Source organism: Seriola lalandi, unplaced genomic scaffold (assembly GCF_002814215.2).
Source record: "Seriola lalandi dorsalis isolate HSWRI2012SDOR001 ecotype SW California unplaced genomic scaffold, Sedor1 jcf7180002054361, whole genome shotgun sequence".
Lineage (NCBI taxonomy): Eukaryota > Metazoa > Chordata > Actinopteri > Carangiformes > Carangidae > Seriola > Seriola lalandi.
The window spans coordinates 90342-108345 of NW_019524914.1; the positions used below are offsets into that span (position 1 = coordinate 90342).

The 18004-nt window shown below is 39.4% G+C and overlaps 2 protein-coding genes across 4 annotated transcripts; one reads left to right on the plus strand and one right to left on the minus strand.

Moving 5' to 3' along the window:
- Nucleotides 1–396: 396 nt before the first annotated feature.
- kmt5b (lysine methyltransferase 5B) lies at nt 397–10200 on the minus strand. 3 transcript variants are annotated; one of them, XM_023408419.2, is made up of 10 exons: nt 10055–10200; nt 7368–7625; nt 7136–7283; nt 6810–6975; nt 6614–6723; nt 5559–5725; nt 5445–5464; nt 5200–5336; nt 4300–4499; nt 397–3907 (listed from the first exon to the last, which is right to left on the minus strand). In XM_023408419.2, exons 2-10 carry the CDS (start codon nt 7534–7536, stop codon nt 2427–2429), a joined length of 2598 nt encoding a protein of 865 aa, XP_023264187.1. In that variant the 5' UTR covers nt 7537–7625; nt 10055–10200; the 3' UTR covers nt 397–2426. The 3 variants fall into 3 exon arrangements, with proteins under 3 accessions (XP_023264187.1, XP_023264186.1, XP_023264188.1); XM_023408418.2 differs by lacking the exon at nt 10055–10200 and adding an exon at nt 9665–9899; XM_023408420.2 differs by lacking the exon at nt 10055–10200 and adding an exon at nt 9356–9606.
- Nucleotides 10201–14124: 3924 nt separating this feature from the next.
- On the plus strand, nt 14125–17933 carry pole3 (polymerase (DNA directed), epsilon 3 (p17 subunit)). Its single transcript, XM_023408415.2, has 4 exons — nt 14125–14529; nt 15785–15870; nt 16093–16211; nt 16711–17933. The coding sequence occupies exons 1-4, from the start codon at nt 14464–14466 to the stop codon at nt 16878–16880; spliced, it is 441 nt and encodes a 146-aa protein (XP_023264183.1). The 5' UTR covers nt 14125–14463; the 3' UTR covers nt 16881–17933.
- Nucleotides 17934–18004: the final 71 nt, after the last annotated feature.

Consider the following 18004-nt stretch of genomic DNA (forward strand, 5'->3'; position numbering starts at 1 on the left):
CCTTTTTTTTTCTTTTTTTTTTTTTCTTTTTAACTTTTTGAATCAATTGGAAATCTTGACAGCTGTCTATTGGACAAAGACCACACAGACGGTACACCTGGAACAGTTTACAGTGTAGGATGGAGACGTCCGACAAAGGGGAAGGACAGACTGAGCCAGGTTCAGAACGGTGAGTAGCTGCTGGTGATATGAACAGTACATATTAACACAGGAAAAGTGGGTTAACATTCAATCTCTGTTGATCCCTTTGTCTGTTGGGCAGTTCATTAACTTCCACACAACAAACATAAAATAATATACAGAAGGACTGACGGTGGACTTGTGTTGAATTGTGTGAGTATTTCAGGGGGGAAGCAGATGGCTTAGCATTTTCATTCCTTATTGATTAGTTGCGTTACAAATTTGGTCTAAATGTGTCAAAAAAGCTCTTTGTTAAGGCACCTAATGCTGTTGGATAGAGTTATTTTTCCCTATTTTGCAAACTAACAAAGTGAAAGCATACGCGCTCCTGTGAGGAAAAAAAAAGATGCATTTAAACAGGCTACAGATAAAAACTGATAAAAATGTGTATTACTGGTGTAAAAGATGTATCTCTACAGAATTTGGGCCTTTTAAAGTTAATGCTGCCACCAACTACCAATACAGTTACACAGGACAGAAATTCAAACAGAGAGTATGGAAATAAAAAGTAGCACCACAGAGAAAAGAATACATGATTCTATGCTAGTAAGAACATTTCAGACGATGTGATTTTCTTCCTCAAAACTCTAGTGTTGATGGACATCTGTTAACTTCAGCGCTGCAACTAGCAATTACTTTTTCTTATTGATTAACCAATTAGTCATTTGGTCAGTGTACTGTCAGAAAATTATGTAAAATGCCAACCACAATTTCCCAAAACCCAAGGTGGCATCTTCAAATGCCGTTTTGTCAGGTAAACAGTCATAAACAAAAACATACCGAGTTTACTGCCACAGAAGAAACAGAAATTATTTACGTGAGAAGTTCAAACCAGAGAATTTTGACATACTTTCTTTACAAAAAAATTATTTGGAAAGATTATCAAATTTTTTCTGTCAATCAACCGATCGTTGTAGCTCTAGTTAACTTGCTTTCAAAAATCAGATTCAGGTTAATAGAAGTGAGTCTTAACTGGAGAGGAAATAAATGTCATATTTCAGCTGGGGGGGGACATAAGCCAGTCTTTCTGTACATTACTTTGAGAGATTTAAAAAGCATATAGGTAGCCTTTATATGTGGATTTGGTTTATGTTCTCAATTGCTTAAAAGGGTTGAAACTACCATGTGTGCCATGTTGTCATTATACAGTAGCCCCCCAAAAACAAAGACAGACACTGGTCCATTACAAAACCTTGTGTGCTTTCATTTCTTGGAATTCTGCAGCTTTATGACTTTATTTACAGCGCTCTTGAACGAACTGCTGGGAGTCGATACTGGAAAATAATTGTGCAAAGACATTACAACTGAGCGTTCTTTCATGTTATGAATGTGTGACAACTGCAGTATAACTGAATACACACGCTAGCTCCACATGCATATTGTTACTGTTCACAATTCATCCTGTTTTTCCTCTTTAATGTGCAATTTTGTCAGTGGCCTGCAACACATTAACTTGGTTTTGGTGCGTAATATAAAAAAGTGTAATTTCTGCTCGAACAACTTTCATTATTCACAGGAGCATCACACAAATGTTTTACATGATATGATTGAATTCTACAGAGAGACACATGATTAACTTGCGCTGATAATTAATGAATTACTGAAATTCAAGTGGTTCCTCGACCAGGAAAACTACTGGGATAATGAGAACATGGCACCTGGATCCAAATGAACTGACTGACTGATCTTATAATGCCTCTGGACTAACCACACCATACTGCATGTTCAGCATGGTCTGCCACACAAAAATTACAAACTATGAGACAAAAATCAAAGTTCAATAAAAACCTGCCTATGAGACAGAGGGGATAGTCACCATACTGTACACTTTCTACAATATCCATGTCCATTATGAATATAACAAGTGCATTCACTAAAAGGAAGAGTTGAACTTAAAACAAATTCTCGTTTTTCACTTAAGACCAGGCAAAATGATTCAGAAACATTAAGATGACGCAGTTAATGATGCCAGAGGATGTGAACTGGATGAGTGAACTTTTGCTTGATCAATGTAATTTGTCTTAATAAGAACTAAAATTACACTTATTGATGAATACAACTGAAGTGAATAACAGAGATTTGTTTTAGGTTTAACAGCACCCTCTAGTAACGTTCATTCAGATTTTTAATTTTTCAGCAATTTTTTTTTGTTTTTAAATTACTGTACTTCTTTTACATCAACACGACAGTTGATTAGCGAGTCATCTTTATATACAGGGAAAGGTGGAAGTGATGAGCTCCACAGCTTATGCATTGAGCCTCAGAGACTGATCCTCTCTCCTCCTGGAGGAGATATCGATGTCTATGGAGTCTTTACCCACAATGAGTCGGAGCCGCTTTGCTGGAGGAAGTGGAATGAAATCGTCTTCGAACTCATTGTCGAAGTAGTCATCATCGTCGTCCTCCCCTTCCTCATCATTGTCCTCTTCAGATGAAGGGTCCGGCAGGACCTTTTGGGTCCGATGTCCACCATTCCTGGCCTCCAGACTCTGACCCATGTCCCCATTATAGGACATCTGTTCTGCTTTTGTCTGGGGTATTCTCCGTGCATCGTCCTCTCTCTTCAGCTGGATCTTCAGCTTGGTGGAGTTGTGGACCACAGGGGCAAAGCCATTATTCAGTTTAGCTATATATGAGCTGCCTTTGTCCTTATCGTGGTCCTTGCTGAACTTGATGCTGATTTTGCTGGAAGAGGCCGAGTTGACCGAAGAGGCAGAAAGGTTGGAGGAGCCAATGGGATCGTTGGGGTCATTGGTCTTGCTACTACTGCTGTCCCTCCGCCGGCGGAGCGTCAGTTTGGGGATGCCTGTGTTGTTCTCCAGGATCAGCTGGGCATCATATCGTGTGATCTGACGTTTCTTTTTACCCTTATCCTGCGATCGGCAGCCGCTCTTACTCTTGTCCCTGCGGATGGATTTGCTGCCATTGGCAACCCCGTTGTAGTCCCTGTGTCGGTCAGCGAAGCTCAACAGCACGCTGCCACAGTCTGAGAAGTTAGCGGTGTGGCCAGCAGCCACCGGCATGAACGGCTCACCATATGAGTCCTCACATTTAATTGTCCGCTCGGTCCTGAGCCGTGTCGGCCGTTTCCGCCTGGTGCAGGAGCCTCTTCTAGCATAGCCAGTGTCTAATGCCGGCTGCTCCAGTCCCACTCCTTGGCAGAGATACTCCTCCATGTCAGCTGGCTCTGTTTTAATGACCACTCCACCAGGGACTGGGCTCAATCCGTCCATAGCACTAGGCTCCAGCTTAACGCCAGCTGCCGTTTCCTGGGCTTTCCCAAGGGTCCTTGTGGACCTGCGAGTTCTGTACGTGGAACACTGACGACCCTCACTGTTTTGCACAACTGGTAGATTGCCATTTTCCTTGGCAGCATGACGGGTGAGGCAGCCCCGCTGGCCTAGTGTCTGCTGCACCAACTCCTGTCCATTCATCTCCTTTTTGACGGTGACACCTTTACACAGCGACACCTTTGAGTCCCTGAGACCCAGCTGGCAAGTCTCTCCTTTGGCCAACGCCTTGGGCTCTGCACCCCTCCTGCGACACCGCAACTGGACTTTACTTAGTGAAGGCTTGGATTGGGATTTTAGTCTCTTTGGTACCCTGTTATTGTTTACACGACCTTGTTTTGAACATGAGGTAGTAAGGGCTCTTGACAAAGTCTGTCTGGTTTGAGTCCTGTTTTTATACTTCAGGCCAGATGATGAGGATGTTCTTTTTCTGGCAGCTGGAGAGAAGAAGTAAAATGTTGAATATTATGCATTGAAAACAATGTAAGAAATGTATCTGGACATACGTTGGCTGGGTGTGCTTTACACCTTCCTCCAATATTAATATACAATATAATACTGCAATCTAGAGATATTTACATACAATACAGTTGCATATGACTGCAAGAATCTGTAACATGAAGACATTCCTTGTTCTTTGTTTTACAATACTAATTCTATTGCCCAGCTCAAATGTATGTAATTAATCAATACAGTTCTGGAATGCTGCCTTTACCACATTGCTTTGTATCATGGGATTTCTTCCCCCAGTTTGAGTTTTGGATCTGAACCCTTGCAGTAACTATAGCAGCAGCATGAAAACACAGATTCAGTTTTAGGGTATTCTTACATTGATGTGTTTTTGGCATTTCCTGAGAGTCTATATCGGTGTGGGAGCCAACAGAGTGACTGTCTGAACTCCTGTTTCCTTCCCCCAGCTTCTTCAGTCTGTTCAGACGCTTGTCCGTCTCCCGCAACCCGTACTTGCTGTTGATCACCGGCACTTCCACTGGCAGTCCAGCTTTGGATTTGAAAGCACCAGTACCCCGTCTGCTCAACAATAACAACAAAAAAACCCTTTATCATCATATAACAAAATGATGTGTTGACAAACCAATGACTAGACTTGGGAAACCATGGAAACAGGATTTCAATTCTCTATGAAACACATCAATGAAAAGTTGACGTATAGCTGTAACAATCAGTCAATTAATCAATCGGAAAAAAAACCACAGCTACAGGTCGTTCATTCGGCAACGTTTCATTCCTTTTTAAAGCAATAGATTGTATTTGCTTGGTTCTAAAATGTGAGGATTAGCTGCTTTTTTGTCATGTATAAGATGTATAACATCAGGGAAATCTCTCAGTTCTGGACAAAATGATTCTTAAGACATAATCTTGGGTTCTAGGAAATTGTGAGGATTTTTCAATTTTCACTATTTAAACATTTCAATAGAAAGGAAAAAACTGCAGCTTAATTAATAATGAAAATAACCATTAGTTGCAGCCCTTTAATGTGCTTTACTTGTGAATGAATATTTAACAAATAAAGTTCATATTTACATCTATACCGGTACTGGGGTGTATTGGCTAAGCACCGCCTATCTGCACCTTACAAACCATATTTTGATTAAATTTTCCTTTTTACCAAACCGTGACACTGTTTCTTAATTAATCTCACCAAGACATAACACCTTCAAGAGATGCTGAATGCATTTACTATTCATACTGAATTTGTTGTTACACCTACCGTTCACATGTATAGCATTCACAAAATTCATTGTTTTCCCCAAAAAACCCATCGCCGTAGTAACACGAGATTTCCTCTCCTGGTTCAATGTCTCTCAAAACCTTCACACAGGCTGTGTCTCGTCCTGTCGATACAAACTAAAACAAAAAATAGAAATCTGTTTGTTAATGTACTGAGCTTCCATATTGAACAACTGATCCAATTATTTCTTGGCTTTGTGCGAGACCTTTTCAATGGGAACCTACCTTGCAGTTTGGTCGACAATCTTGAGAAACAGGGGGGGGACAGAAGAAAGACTAATTAATTTAACAAGAAAGTACTAATGACACCCAATCACTAGAGATTTTAAAGAGTAATACCATGATTGATGAAGGCAGCTGGCCCCAACCAGAGCTGTGCACAGTTCTTGCGGGTTGAATACATGACACTGAAGTCATTCTCCCCGTGCCGGAGCAGCAAGTTCTCCTCACTCTCTGAAAGCTCAGCAATGCATCCCACCAGGTACTCGATCTTGTCATTTCTTTTCCTGTAAAACAATGAAATGTAGGAAGGTTAATTACAGACTACATCAGAAGGCTGCATTTGTTTGTGTCAATATGCTTTTACTCACACAGATTTGTATCTGTGTAAAAAACAGACTGAGTTAACATCTGTACAGCTGAGACAATTATTCCATTAATTGAGTCAATCAACAGAAAATTAATGGGCTACTATTTTGAAAACAGATTCATTGTCATTTTTCAATCAAACTGCAAACATCTTCTGGTTCCAGCTTCTCCATGGTGAAGGTTTTCTGTTTTTCTCATTGTAAATGGAAATGTTGTGTTTTGGACACAAGTTATCTGAAGACATCACTCTGGACTCAGTTATTGTAATGGCATTTTTTTCATTAATATTTGACATTTCATAGACTTAACAATTGATTCATTGATCAAAACGATAAGAGTAATAAATACATTTAAAATAAAAAAAATTAGTTATTTATAGTCATATATTAGTGCATCACAATTATAACTGGTGGACATAATAGAGAAGTTCAAATAAAGCTAAAGTTAAACGGCTGCATTTATACTGTGCTTTTATGCGAAGCACTTTGCAATTTTCCGCTCATTCACACTCACACTCACACACACACACACACACACACACACACACACACACCAATCACAGGAGTTACCATGCAAGGTGGTAGTCTCACTATTAGGAGCTATTTAGGGTTCAGTGTCTTGCCCAAGGACACTTCAACATGTGGAGCTGAGAATTAAACCACCACCCTGGTGATTGGTGAACAAACCACTATTCTACCTTCTGAACCACAGTTGCCCAAAAATGTAGAAATGCTTTCAGTGGTTGAGGGCTAGTGATAGCAGTGCACCTGTGGTGCTATTATAATCAGATGGCAGCATGTCCTCACCATTCCTTTGTTGCCACAATTTTAGCTCCATTTTGCTCTGATGAATAGCGATTACAAGGGAGAATCTCAAACCCGCTGTCCGTGGCAAACATCCGCAGATACACAAATACCTGTGCAAAACATGAAGTCAGTTATCTGATTGTTTAGTAAATTGTGGTGCTGGTAGAAAAACAGGCTTAATATGTGATATTATTACATGTTGCTTGAAGAGCTTTTCTTGAGCTTTCGTCTTGTGGAGAAAAAGATTTCGGGACCAGTCTCCTGATGTCAAAGCTCTGAAAGCTTTCTCCAAATTGTCATGTTTCTTGAAGCGCTCAATGATCTCTTTCAGTTCCTCTTGTCTTCCCTTAATTGGTCGAAATCTGTGAGGACATAGCAACAGCAAAAAATAAAGCAAACGCTAAAGTGTACATCAGCAACTTTATCTAAACAAAAGACATCTGTGCACATGAATGAGAATGCTTTAATATGACTGTGAAGGGGCTGTACCCCCATCCGTTCCACTGTGATGAATCTGCTGACCTGGTGTTCATTTTGTGAGTTTGAAATCCCAGATATGGATCCAGGATGAGGCTTGTGGTCAGATCATCATTCTCACACAACTCCTTAGCAGTCATTCCTGAGGAGGGCACATAGCGCCTCTCTGCCTCCAGATTGGCTGCATTAAACCCTGTAAACACCAAAAACAGGCTCATGTTAGAGTATGCAACTCCTGACGAATCTCGACATTTGTCTCCACACTGTCTAAACTCACTGCGGCTACATCTTCGGTTTCTGGGGTGGGTTTTGTTGTGGTGCAGGGATGCCCGCTGTGAATGTTGAGAGCGAGTCTGGCTCTGGCTCACAGGTTGCTCGCCGGTCAACTTGTTTCTGTGTCGTCTGCCATTTAATACCATGTTCTTGGATTCGCCCAGCCACTTCATGCCCACAAGCCCCCTGGTCCAGTTGCATTTAGTCTCCGAGTTGAAGAAACGCTCTTGAGTGGGGAAGACTGGGGTCTAAAGTTTAAAACCTGGAGGCAGAGTAGAAACAATAAACATAACTAGATGCACAACCAAGAAAATTTAATTAGCTTACACAGACTCAAGAGATACAAAACTAAACAGGATAGGGATAGGATGTGTTGCCAGCTCAGACTGCCAAAGTAGAAGATTTATTCACCACATAGTGAGGACAAGAACTTTTCTCACAGGGTTAGGAACACCCTTAATTCTTCTATCTGTTAAACTGCATCTTTGCTGTAATCATAAGTGGTCAGTGCTAAACATATGATTGCACCAAAATGGATTGATAATGCACTGAGATACAGTTACCGAGAGATAGTCAGGAATTCACTCATTCACAGATGCAGTGTATGGTGAATGTCTCTGATCACTTTATAGATCTGTCTGGAGATCATATGGATACGCTTCATCTGACTAATCTGAAAACAATATGGAAACAGTGTTGAGGTCTACATGAAGGTGCACCAATGGCCCAGTTAATGTTCTATGGCCATTAAAACCTGCAACTGGCAGGTGTTGAAGTGCAAAATTTGAACAGCATCAGTTAATCTACCCAGTGGTGACTGCTGTTGTTAACACTATAGTTGGGTGAAGGTACACAGCAAAGCAGCGCTGTGAAAACAAATTTAAAGTGATCCTACGGCGCCGCTTAGTGGTAACCCCAAATAATACATTGGCTTACTGTCAAGCGCAACAGTAACGTCTCCGGTGCCATCACCCATACGTATAAAGTATCGCTTTGTTAATTTATGGACCACATAATCACATAAACACGTCACATCACGTTGACATTTATAACTGCACAAAACCTTTGGTAAATTGTTAATGCGCCTGTTACATGAGTGATGTAGTTTCCAAATCGTAAATGCGTCGCAAGAACCATCATCTCATTTGTAATCGATGCATAAAATGCTTCACAAAATGCTTCGCATTTTAGCTCGGAAGCTAACGTTAGCCACGATAAAACAACACGCCACAGGGTTCGGGAAAGGCTGTGGAAACCCGGAAGGCCACACCAACAGATGAGGCCGAGATTGTATGAGTTATCAATACAGCTTGCATTGTTTGCTAACAACTGCCGTCTCTCCACCCATTCACTACGTTAGCATGGAGCTAACAACCAAAGGCGACGCCAAGGAGATGTTTGGCCGTGGTGGTTAGCTTGCAGCAAACGCCGGCAGTAAGCCATCATGGCAGTTTCCAACAAGCAAGTTGACTTTGGCTACCAACCTCAGAAACATCGGCAGTTCAGCCGTTCAGTATAAATCCGTTCAATACAAAGACCGAAGCACAATATTACAAGGATTGTGATATGGTGATGGTGGCATTTAACGACACTATTACACCATAATACATCAACTCCACATCTCAAGCGGATTCGACATTTTCCATCATGTATTCAAAAACCTAACACTCAAACAAAACCACGATTACCAAGGTTTATTAAAACTTGTATAAAACTTGAGTACAAACCTATATGAATTATCTACATTAACGCACTTCTCGGTGTGTGTTAGCTAGCATCAAACTTAACTTCAGCAGGCTGCTAACTTAGCTTCACCATCAGCTAGCACAGTCAATAAAACACCACAGCAGTCGCTAAATACACAATGCAGTTACCCTTTCTTTCACTAACGACATAACGTTGACTTGTGTCCGTCAAATATTCGACGACGGCAGTGGATAGTTTGCTGCACATGTACCACAGAGTAACGTTAGCTACGGTTATGCTACCTACCTGCAGACCACTGGACCACGGCAGCTAACACTGCGTTAGCTCGGGTTGTTTGATGTGGAAGCCATTAGTTAGCTTAGCAGGCTAAATCTCTAACCGAATTAAAAGTTAGTTCGCTAGGCTGTACTGTTGTAAATCAGATCTGTTGTAGCTATTACAGCAGTCAAATGATCGGCGGCTCGGTGCGGGTGATGTTATTGATCATGATAGCTGGCAGTTTAACAGCACTAAGCTCAGAGCGTTTTCACGCGTTGGTAGCGTTAAATGTCCTGAGTCGACAACAGAAACAGAACAAACACACACAATACTCACTGGGTGATTTTGTAAAACAGTCGCGAAACAAAACACCACTCCTTCAAACTAATCCAAATTTGGCACGACACCCTACACGAAAATATCACAGGAAACACATTTTTTTAGAAATTAACATTAAAATTCAAGATGGCGGCCTAGCACAGGAGAGAGGGAGAGAAAGGCGCAGCACAGCCATCCTAAAGAAAATAGATCCAATAAATACGCAACCGCTCTCGCCCGTATGGACTTAAATGAGAAAAAGCACTCCAAGATATAGTCTGAAACTCCAAAAGTGGACGTTGTAAGCCACTTTTTGTAGCTTTTGTTGAGAAAAATATCGAAAATCGCTATCTTAGTTTGTGTCAGTAATTGTCGGATGTACACAAAAGTAGTGCTGCATAAACAAACCTCTTTACGCTTCCTAAAGAATCCAGCGGTAGTGGGCAGACAGACGCTAACGGTGGGTTCTCCTCTCTGTTTCATGGAGAACCTTACTAGAACAAGTCACTTATAGCCACAACTACATAAGAGACTTCTTCCTTTTACTGCACTGTTATTTTGATGCCACCCCTCCTAACTCATCACTTGTTAATGTGGGTAGTGCAGACCTGTAAATAGGCCATTCCTCAGTTGTTTTTTACAGAACCACCCCATGTTCCATTGCATAGCCAATCCTAACTGTTCCACTTTGGCTTTTGATATAGATTTACTAAGCTGAAAATACCTACCCAATATTCATTTAATAAGATTTACTACCAGCAGTTTCAGTTCACAAATGCCTAGGTTAAGGCTTTATTGCTGTTAGACTTTGTATTGTGTTGTGTAGTCAACAGTGCAACCTTTTTGAAGCTCAACATACCTAGGTCAAGTGGTTAAGGTCAAGGTCAAGGGGCCCCAAAAAGAGACACAAAACAACCGAAATGATAGACAAAACAAACCACAGAGACACAAAATAACAACAGATGCAAAACAACCAGCAAAAGACACAGAACATCCTAAAAGAGATGAAAAAGAACCACAACTCGATGTAAAACGTTTACAAAGAGACGCAAAACATCCTCAAAAACAACAGCATACGCAAAACAACTAAGAAGAAATACAACACAGCTACTAGGAGATACAAACCATCAACAGAAGTGCAGAGCATTGTAAAATATCTACAAAGAGATGCAAAACAACCACAATAAGAAGCCAAATGTCTACAGAGAGATGCATAATAACCATAACCATCTGTTTGCCGTTGCCCTCTATTGAATTGAATGTGGGACTATTTACCTTGCACTGTTGTGTCGCTGAGCAATAATTTTCATTCTTTTCTTTTATTTGTTTTACTCTATTTTATTTTATTTATGTCTTTAATTCTTGGATTCCATTTAAATGTGGCTTTTTATATTGCATTTATTTTCTTAATGTCGTTTATGTCTTGAATTGAAATTGAATATAAAAGGTGCTATATGAATTTATTTGTCTTGCCTTAAAGGAAACAGTGCGACAGCATAATTATCGAGTAGTAGTTATAGCTGCTGTTTAAGTTGCTGCAGCTCAGATAGATGAGCCTAGAGGATGCTGTTACAGTAAAACATTACAATTCATTCATGTGGGCTGGTGTCATTGTTGGGCTACATCCTTGGTTTATTGTCTGTCATGGTCAACAGACTGCCGCATTCATCGTCTGTCCTTGGATTTGTTGTCCTTGGCTGATTTGTCTGTCTCCCCACCAGAAGGCATTGCTTTTCTCTTTACAGAAAAAAAATTTGACCTCTCTGCTACACAAATGTTTATTGTTATTTCAAATGAATGCATATAAAGTTGAAGTAACTACATGTGCAAAATAGATGTAGGAGATGACAGTATCTGCATCTTCAATTGGCATTTTTAAAAGTGTCTAAAACACGTTGTTTCTTGTGACCCTGTGCTCAGCAACTCATAGCTCTGCCACTCTGATGGTGCCCTGGTCGGCTTTCCTAACTGGGACCGCACTCATCATAATCTACTGTCGGTAATAGACTATATATGACTACCTCACACAACCCCGCATCAAAAAACCCGAACTGTTTCTTTAATACCAGTTAGTGATGTGGCCTATAGCCCATATGTACTTGAGTGGGTGGAACCTTTAAGCTGGTTAAGTACCAGTACACTTAGTTTACTGAGTTATCGGTGTTTGTTTGTTTTATTTTTCCAAAGTTCTCTGTTTGGTGTTTGTAATATTATTCCTCCCTGTTCCGTGTCATCTGATGAATGAACATATTTTAAATTATTAAGAAGTTTGTGAATATGTGAAGAGGTGTTGTGTAGAGAGCACAGATATAACATTATGTATCTACTCATACAGTATATGTGAATTGATGAAACACAATGCTAACTCCTCCTCATCTTTTGATAGTAACTGGAAAACAAACAGTCATGTTACAAAGAATATATATATATATATATATATATTGTACCATTGAACTTGTCTGATATTTTTGGGAATGAGTCTTACATCTGCAGCAACCTGTAGACATGTTAGATGAATACAATGGAAGAGTGTTGTTGCAGTGATTGTTCCAACAACACAGATAGCTAAGCTGAGGGAACTTTGTTATCCTGGAGTGATGCCCAGAAACAGCTACAAGATGCTTGAACTTGGTGGGCGTAGAAATTTGCCTTTCATTGCATAGCCTACTGTACAGAGTGGTTTACAATGAGTGGGCTGCATTGCCCTGCTGCATGTGTAAGGAAGTGAGCTGCCATGGTAACCACTTAAATACTTTTCCCCCCAACAAACCCTGACCTTCTCCACTCTGTTTGTAATGAAGGTGTAAACTGAGCTGGAAGTCTGCCCAGTCAAGGTATTTAATATTCATCTGTACACTGCAGATAATGTGTGACTAAGCGAGTGGTTCAATTATCACTTCAGTGTGGCCTCTTCATTTTAGTGTTTGCCAGTGTGTTGGTACATTGTGTATATATTTAATTAATCTCTGCCCAAAATAATCTACAAACACACCTGTCTTGTCATTACAGAAGTAATTACTTAGCTCATATTTTAAACAAATGTCAACAAATGCCATGAAAACACTTAAACCAACATTATATTAGTTCATCTTTATATACTTTTTTACTCCCCTGCTCTGTCTGTGACATTAAACTCCAAGCTCATTGGTTCCTACAGAAGACGTAAATCTTCTCTCAACAACATTGTTATTGTAGTTTTTCAGAAACCTTACTCAAAAAGGAGGAAATAATACATTTGTCGGGAACTATATTCAGTGGTGGATTAATCCACATTTGTTGCTCTAGTATGAGGCAGCAGGATGGTGGATATGGGACTTAGTCTAAATAAACTACAGTGTGTGTGTTCATGATAATGAAGTAACATGTGCAACGCTGTGGCTGATGTGTTTTTAATGATGTTTGGACAACACTGGAGGACAATGGCCGTCAGGGAAGACATATCCTGCATTTATGTGGGGTTGGAATGACTGAAAATTAAGTTTCTGACTGGGAAAATTTGCGTGAACGAGCCCTCGAGTCAGAACTCATCTGACTGCGATAATTTTGGTACACAATTTGCCGAGTTGTTGACGTCAGAAACATGGTAGACGAAAGTAAATGTTTGGTTGATGGTGAAAAACTTTTCATTGAATAATTATTTTGCTAAAATTCAATTTGTAATATAGTATTAGGTTGTAACTGTTAGCTGCCTAAACCCAATTCTGCCACATGCTGATGCAACTCACGGTCTGCTCCATTTCTTGGGCCTTTGCATTTCGGTGGGCTCCACCCTCAGTCACCTCTTCTGAACAGATCAGGAAGGAGGACAGATGCAGCAGACACTCAAAAAACAAAGAAAAAATTATTAATACAACTTACTTAAACTAATAGTGACAGAACAATGCATACCTCATTTAAAATACAGTGTCAAAGAAGCAATGAACAACTTTCTAAACCAAACAAACTGTGGCCGTGTTTTATGTATTTTAAGTGACTGCAAAGAAAACTATGATAATGAGAGTGTATGAAACCATAAATCTGCCTTTTGGATATGAATGTTTTGAGTGTGGTGAGACTGGATAAATATTACCATATTTCTATTTCAGTTGTGTGGCTGTGAATACGGTCATCACAATGACACAGAGAAATTAGGCATAGCAGCCTTTAGATACACAGACAATACTTGTTAGTGGGAGATTATATGAAATATAATATGAAATGTAGCCTACATAATAAGATTCAAAACACAATCTCAGGTATTTTTTGTATTTCTTTGTTTTTTTATTGGCATAATATTCCAAAACAAATTTTCTCCATAATTTTTTTGGAAGTGCAAGTTAAAAATATAAACGTTATATTGTTTTTTTATTGAGCCTTTTTTTGAGAAGAAAGAGTTTCTATTATTTATTTGGCTCCTCCTCTTTTTCTTTCTTTCTTTCTTTTTCTTTTTTTACGTTAAATACGTAACAGATTACACGTCACACTACGTCAGAGGTCGAAGTTGAGAGGTGACGTAGAGGGCTCGTGGTTGGAAGGTTCGCGGGAAACGTCTCAAAACAAATTAGTTCTGATGGGCACACGAGCGACTTCAGGCACCGTTTGAACTTTAACCGATCCAAGTTAACGTTTTCTTCAAACGCGGTAGTATAACGTAAATTGTCCGCCGGTAGCGAGTTTATCTTACCCTGAAACTGAACGACCTAACCAGCTACTGTAGCTCCAAGCTAACACAACACTGTAAACGGGCGCTAATCGGGTAGCTTAGCACCAACGGACGGTTTGGTTAACGGTGAATACGCGGTGAACAGGGGTTGAGGACTCGGTAAACAGTGCGTGAAATGGCAGAGAGGCCAGAAGACCTGAACCTACCCAACGCGGTGATCACCCGCATCATCAAGGAGGCGGTGAGTGCGGAGAGCAGACACTGAACTCAGACTGAAGCTTTTCTTTCATTAAGGCTTCAGCTTTAAAGTTGAATATAAATAACAAAAACAACTACTACTACTTTCTCCAACACAAATCGGTGAAAGGTACGAACATTCATTGAAAAAAAAATCAGATTTTAAAGTACTTGCTTGACACGATGGCAGAATGTTACGAAGCACATTTACTTAAGTACCTGCAAACTGCATGATTATTTTGTTTTTATGCCACTTTATACTATTACTTCACTACATTTTAGTGGGAAATATTGTACTTTTTACTGCACAATATTGATCTGACACTTTACAGATTAAGATTTTTAGCAAAGTATGATGCCTCATTATAGATTAAACCGCAATAGTAAACAATGCTGCAAACAAACTGCAATTACTGGATCATCTGATCCTTTGTATTACTGAATTCATAGACACTTATATACATACATTCTCTGTAATATGCACCTTTTGCACAATCCATAGCTCCAGCTCAACCCCTCTATCTTCCAACTGATTTATTTGTATTCTTTATTTTTATTTCTTTTATACCGTTTCTATTTGATGCTACTTTTTTCATCAAAGCCCCAGAGAAACACATTTTGATGTCATCACATGTAGCATTTTATTGTAAAAAGTATAAATGTAACAGTGGTGTGATGATAAAGGTCCGTATCCTCATCTTAAAGACAAATAGAGCTGAAACCATTATTTGAATGACAGAAAATTAAGGCAACCGTTTAATGTAATTTTTCATGTAAACATGTCATGGTTCCAGCTTGTGTGAGGATTTGCTGCTTTTCTTTTAGTGATTTTAATTCATTTTTAATAATGTTTGATGTTTGAACTATTGGTTTGACAAAAAAAGTATTTAGAAGGTGTCACTATGGGCTCTGGGTAATTGTGATGGGTTTCTCTCACTATTTTCTGAACTTTTTAAACCAATTAATCAACCAATGAATTAAAAAAGTAAGCAACTACAGCAGTAAAATGTTGCTGACACATGAATGAATGTGAATTTTTTACATTTTCCTGATTACATATGGTCTTTTTGGAGGATGTAGCTTGCTGCTGTTGAACTGTATTATACAGAATGAGCACATTCGTTCAGTTCTCTTTTTGCATGAGGATGTAATCATCTCTAAGTAAATAAATACTTCTCTCAGCCTGCCTGTGTCTTCTGATAAAACCTGTATGTACTGAAGCTTTGACATAACTCCTCCGCACCATTTGTTTTCAACAGCTCCCAGATGGGGTGAATGTGTCGAAAGAAGCAAGGAGAGCCATATCCCAAGCTGCCAGCGTGTTTGTATTGTATGCAACCTCCTGGTAAGAATAAAAAAACAACATATATACAATCAAACACAGTCATGCTGAGTTGATTCACAAATTCAGTTTGATTCAAGTGATGTTGGGATTTTACACAAATCAAATCCCAAGGAACATGAAACGTCTCAATGAACTTATAATGTTATGATTCTTAAAATATCATGTTTAAGATCTGAATATTATTATGAACATGTGTTTTTTTTTCTGTTCATTTTGTCACAGTGCAAATAATTTTGCCATGAAAGCCAAGAGAAAAACTCTGAACGCAGGAGACGTCTTGGCTGCGATGGAGGAAATGGAGTTTGAACGATTCCTGGAGCCTCTCAGAGAAGCTTTGGAAGGTCGGTACATGAGTGATTCGTTACAGCTTTTAAGGAAATTTAAACGATAAGTGAAGTTGACATTACTCTCCTGAGACGTACTGTGGATTAACATCAGTCTGGATTTGTAGAAACTGATTATCTCTGTTTTTGTAAAAAATACTCAGAAGAAGAAATACTAACCTATACTGTAATGTAACCTGTAACCCCACAAAGTGACCTCCTATGAAATGCTCCTTAACCTCATCCAGGATTTTGATCATGGAAAGGCTAAAAACAGACGCCACCTGCTTAATTCTTCTGTATTACTGTCTTTATAGATATTATGAAAACTGCTTCAACATGTAAAGAAAAATTCAAAACCAGGCACTTATTGTTGCTAAGCTGTGATTGGACATTCAGTGTTTGGTGGAGCAAACAATTGATAACAGACACTTATGTAAAATACAATCAACTACAGGTCCTTTATTTTAATGCTGTGTATTTAAAGTTAATGGTGGGTGTTTGGGTTTGTCAACAGTGTATAAGAAAGGCCAGAAAGGAAAGAAGGAGGTGTCGGAGCAGAAGCGCAAAGATAAAGAGAAGAAGACCGACTCTGAGAATGATAAGAGCAGGGAGGAGGAAGAGGAGGAAGAGGAGCGCATGGAGGAGGAGCCTGAAGCCGAGGAAGAGGAGGAGGTGGAAAACTGAGGACGTTTCACCACAAACCTCCGGTGACACAAACGATGAAATGCTCTTCATCAGCTCCTCTGAGGTTATCACTGTCTGGACACGACGCATTTAAGTGACGCTTGTTCGTCATCCAGCAGCTGTGAATCAATAAGATCCAGGTTACAGTGCAGCAACACTGATGAACTCAAAGGAGGTGAGGTTACAGTCCAGGTCTTTGTGGCGGTGCAGCTTCTGTCTTCCAACCAAACGCACAACAAACATCCAGCACAAAGCACAAAGACAACACACATCTAACATCACACTCACACCTCACTAACTTAGTCTTGGTCCATTTTGTATTTTAATCATTTTTTCTATAAACCTGACTCATGTTTTGATACCAATGCTGTTTGGTTTCTTCTATAACAGGATTTTTTTGACAATAAGCAACATGCAGCAGTTCAGAAAGTGACTGATTCTGTCTTTATTGAACCAATACAATCTGGCAAATAAGCTTTTCATTCAGTTAACCACTGGAGGGGGTGAGAACATAGGCAGTAACTTGATCGGTTATGAACAGGCGTCTGAAATGTCTGAGCACTGTTACAATGCCTGTGATACTTTTCAAAAGGAGAAATATCAATATGTTTTTCTACAAAAAACCCTTTATTAATTTATCAAGAGATAAAGTTCTCTAAAGTAAACATGTAACTGCACAAGAACCTTTACTGAATAAAATGTTTAAAGTCTCATCATTGAATAAGTTAACAAAAAAATAAAAGTCCTGACATTTGCTGTCAGGTTTTGGTACCAAATCACAACCTAGTTTTTTATTTTTCACACATGCTGTTTGACAAAATATACTGAAGCAGCTTCATTTGAAAAATCCTGTTTTGCATTTGTCAGGTGAGAAAGATTTGAAATGTGTTTATAAGACAGAACTACATCACTTCATACCCAGTACAAATAGCTGCACCAGTGTGAATAGGTCCTTTTTGTTCCCTAACTGCTGAGTTTTTGAACCATTTATACTTTTGTAGAATTGTATATGACTGGCTGAGATTTTCAATAAATATTTTGTATAAAATCAAACCTGTGCTGAATCATAACTGGCTGTAGATGAAGGCAAAAACCCTGCACACTGTTATCCAAGCTGAAGTTCA

What these genes read in the sequence shown, in the direction of transcription:
- pole3 (XM_023408415.2), top strand. Translation starts at nt 14,464, where the DNA reads ATGGCAGAGAGGCCAGAAGACCTGAACCTACCCAACGCGGTGATCACC. An exon ending in GTATTGTATGCAACCTCCTG is followed by an intron (nt 15,871 to 16,092) that starts GTAAGAATAAAA and finishes ATTTTGTCACAG; the next exon opens with TGCAAATAATTTTGCCATGA. An exon ending in TCTCAGAGAAGCTTTGGAAG is followed by an intron (nt 16,212 to 16,710) that starts GTCGGTACATGA and finishes GTTTGTCAACAG; the next exon opens with TGTATAAGAAAGGCCAGAAA.
- kmt5b (XM_023408419.2), bottom strand. Translation starts at nt 7,536, where the DNA reads ATGAAGTGGCTGGGCGAATCCAAGAACATGGTATTAAATGGCAGACGA. An exon ending in ATTGTGGCAACAAAGGAATG is followed by an intron (nt 5,726 to 6,613) that starts GTGAGGACATGC and finishes ATTGTTTTACAG; the next exon opens with GAAAAGAAATGACAAGATCG. An exon ending in ATTGTCGACCAAACTGCAAG is followed by an intron (nt 5,337 to 5,444) that starts GTAGGTTCCCAT and finishes TTTTTGTTTTAG; the next exon opens with TTTGTATCGACAGGACGAGA.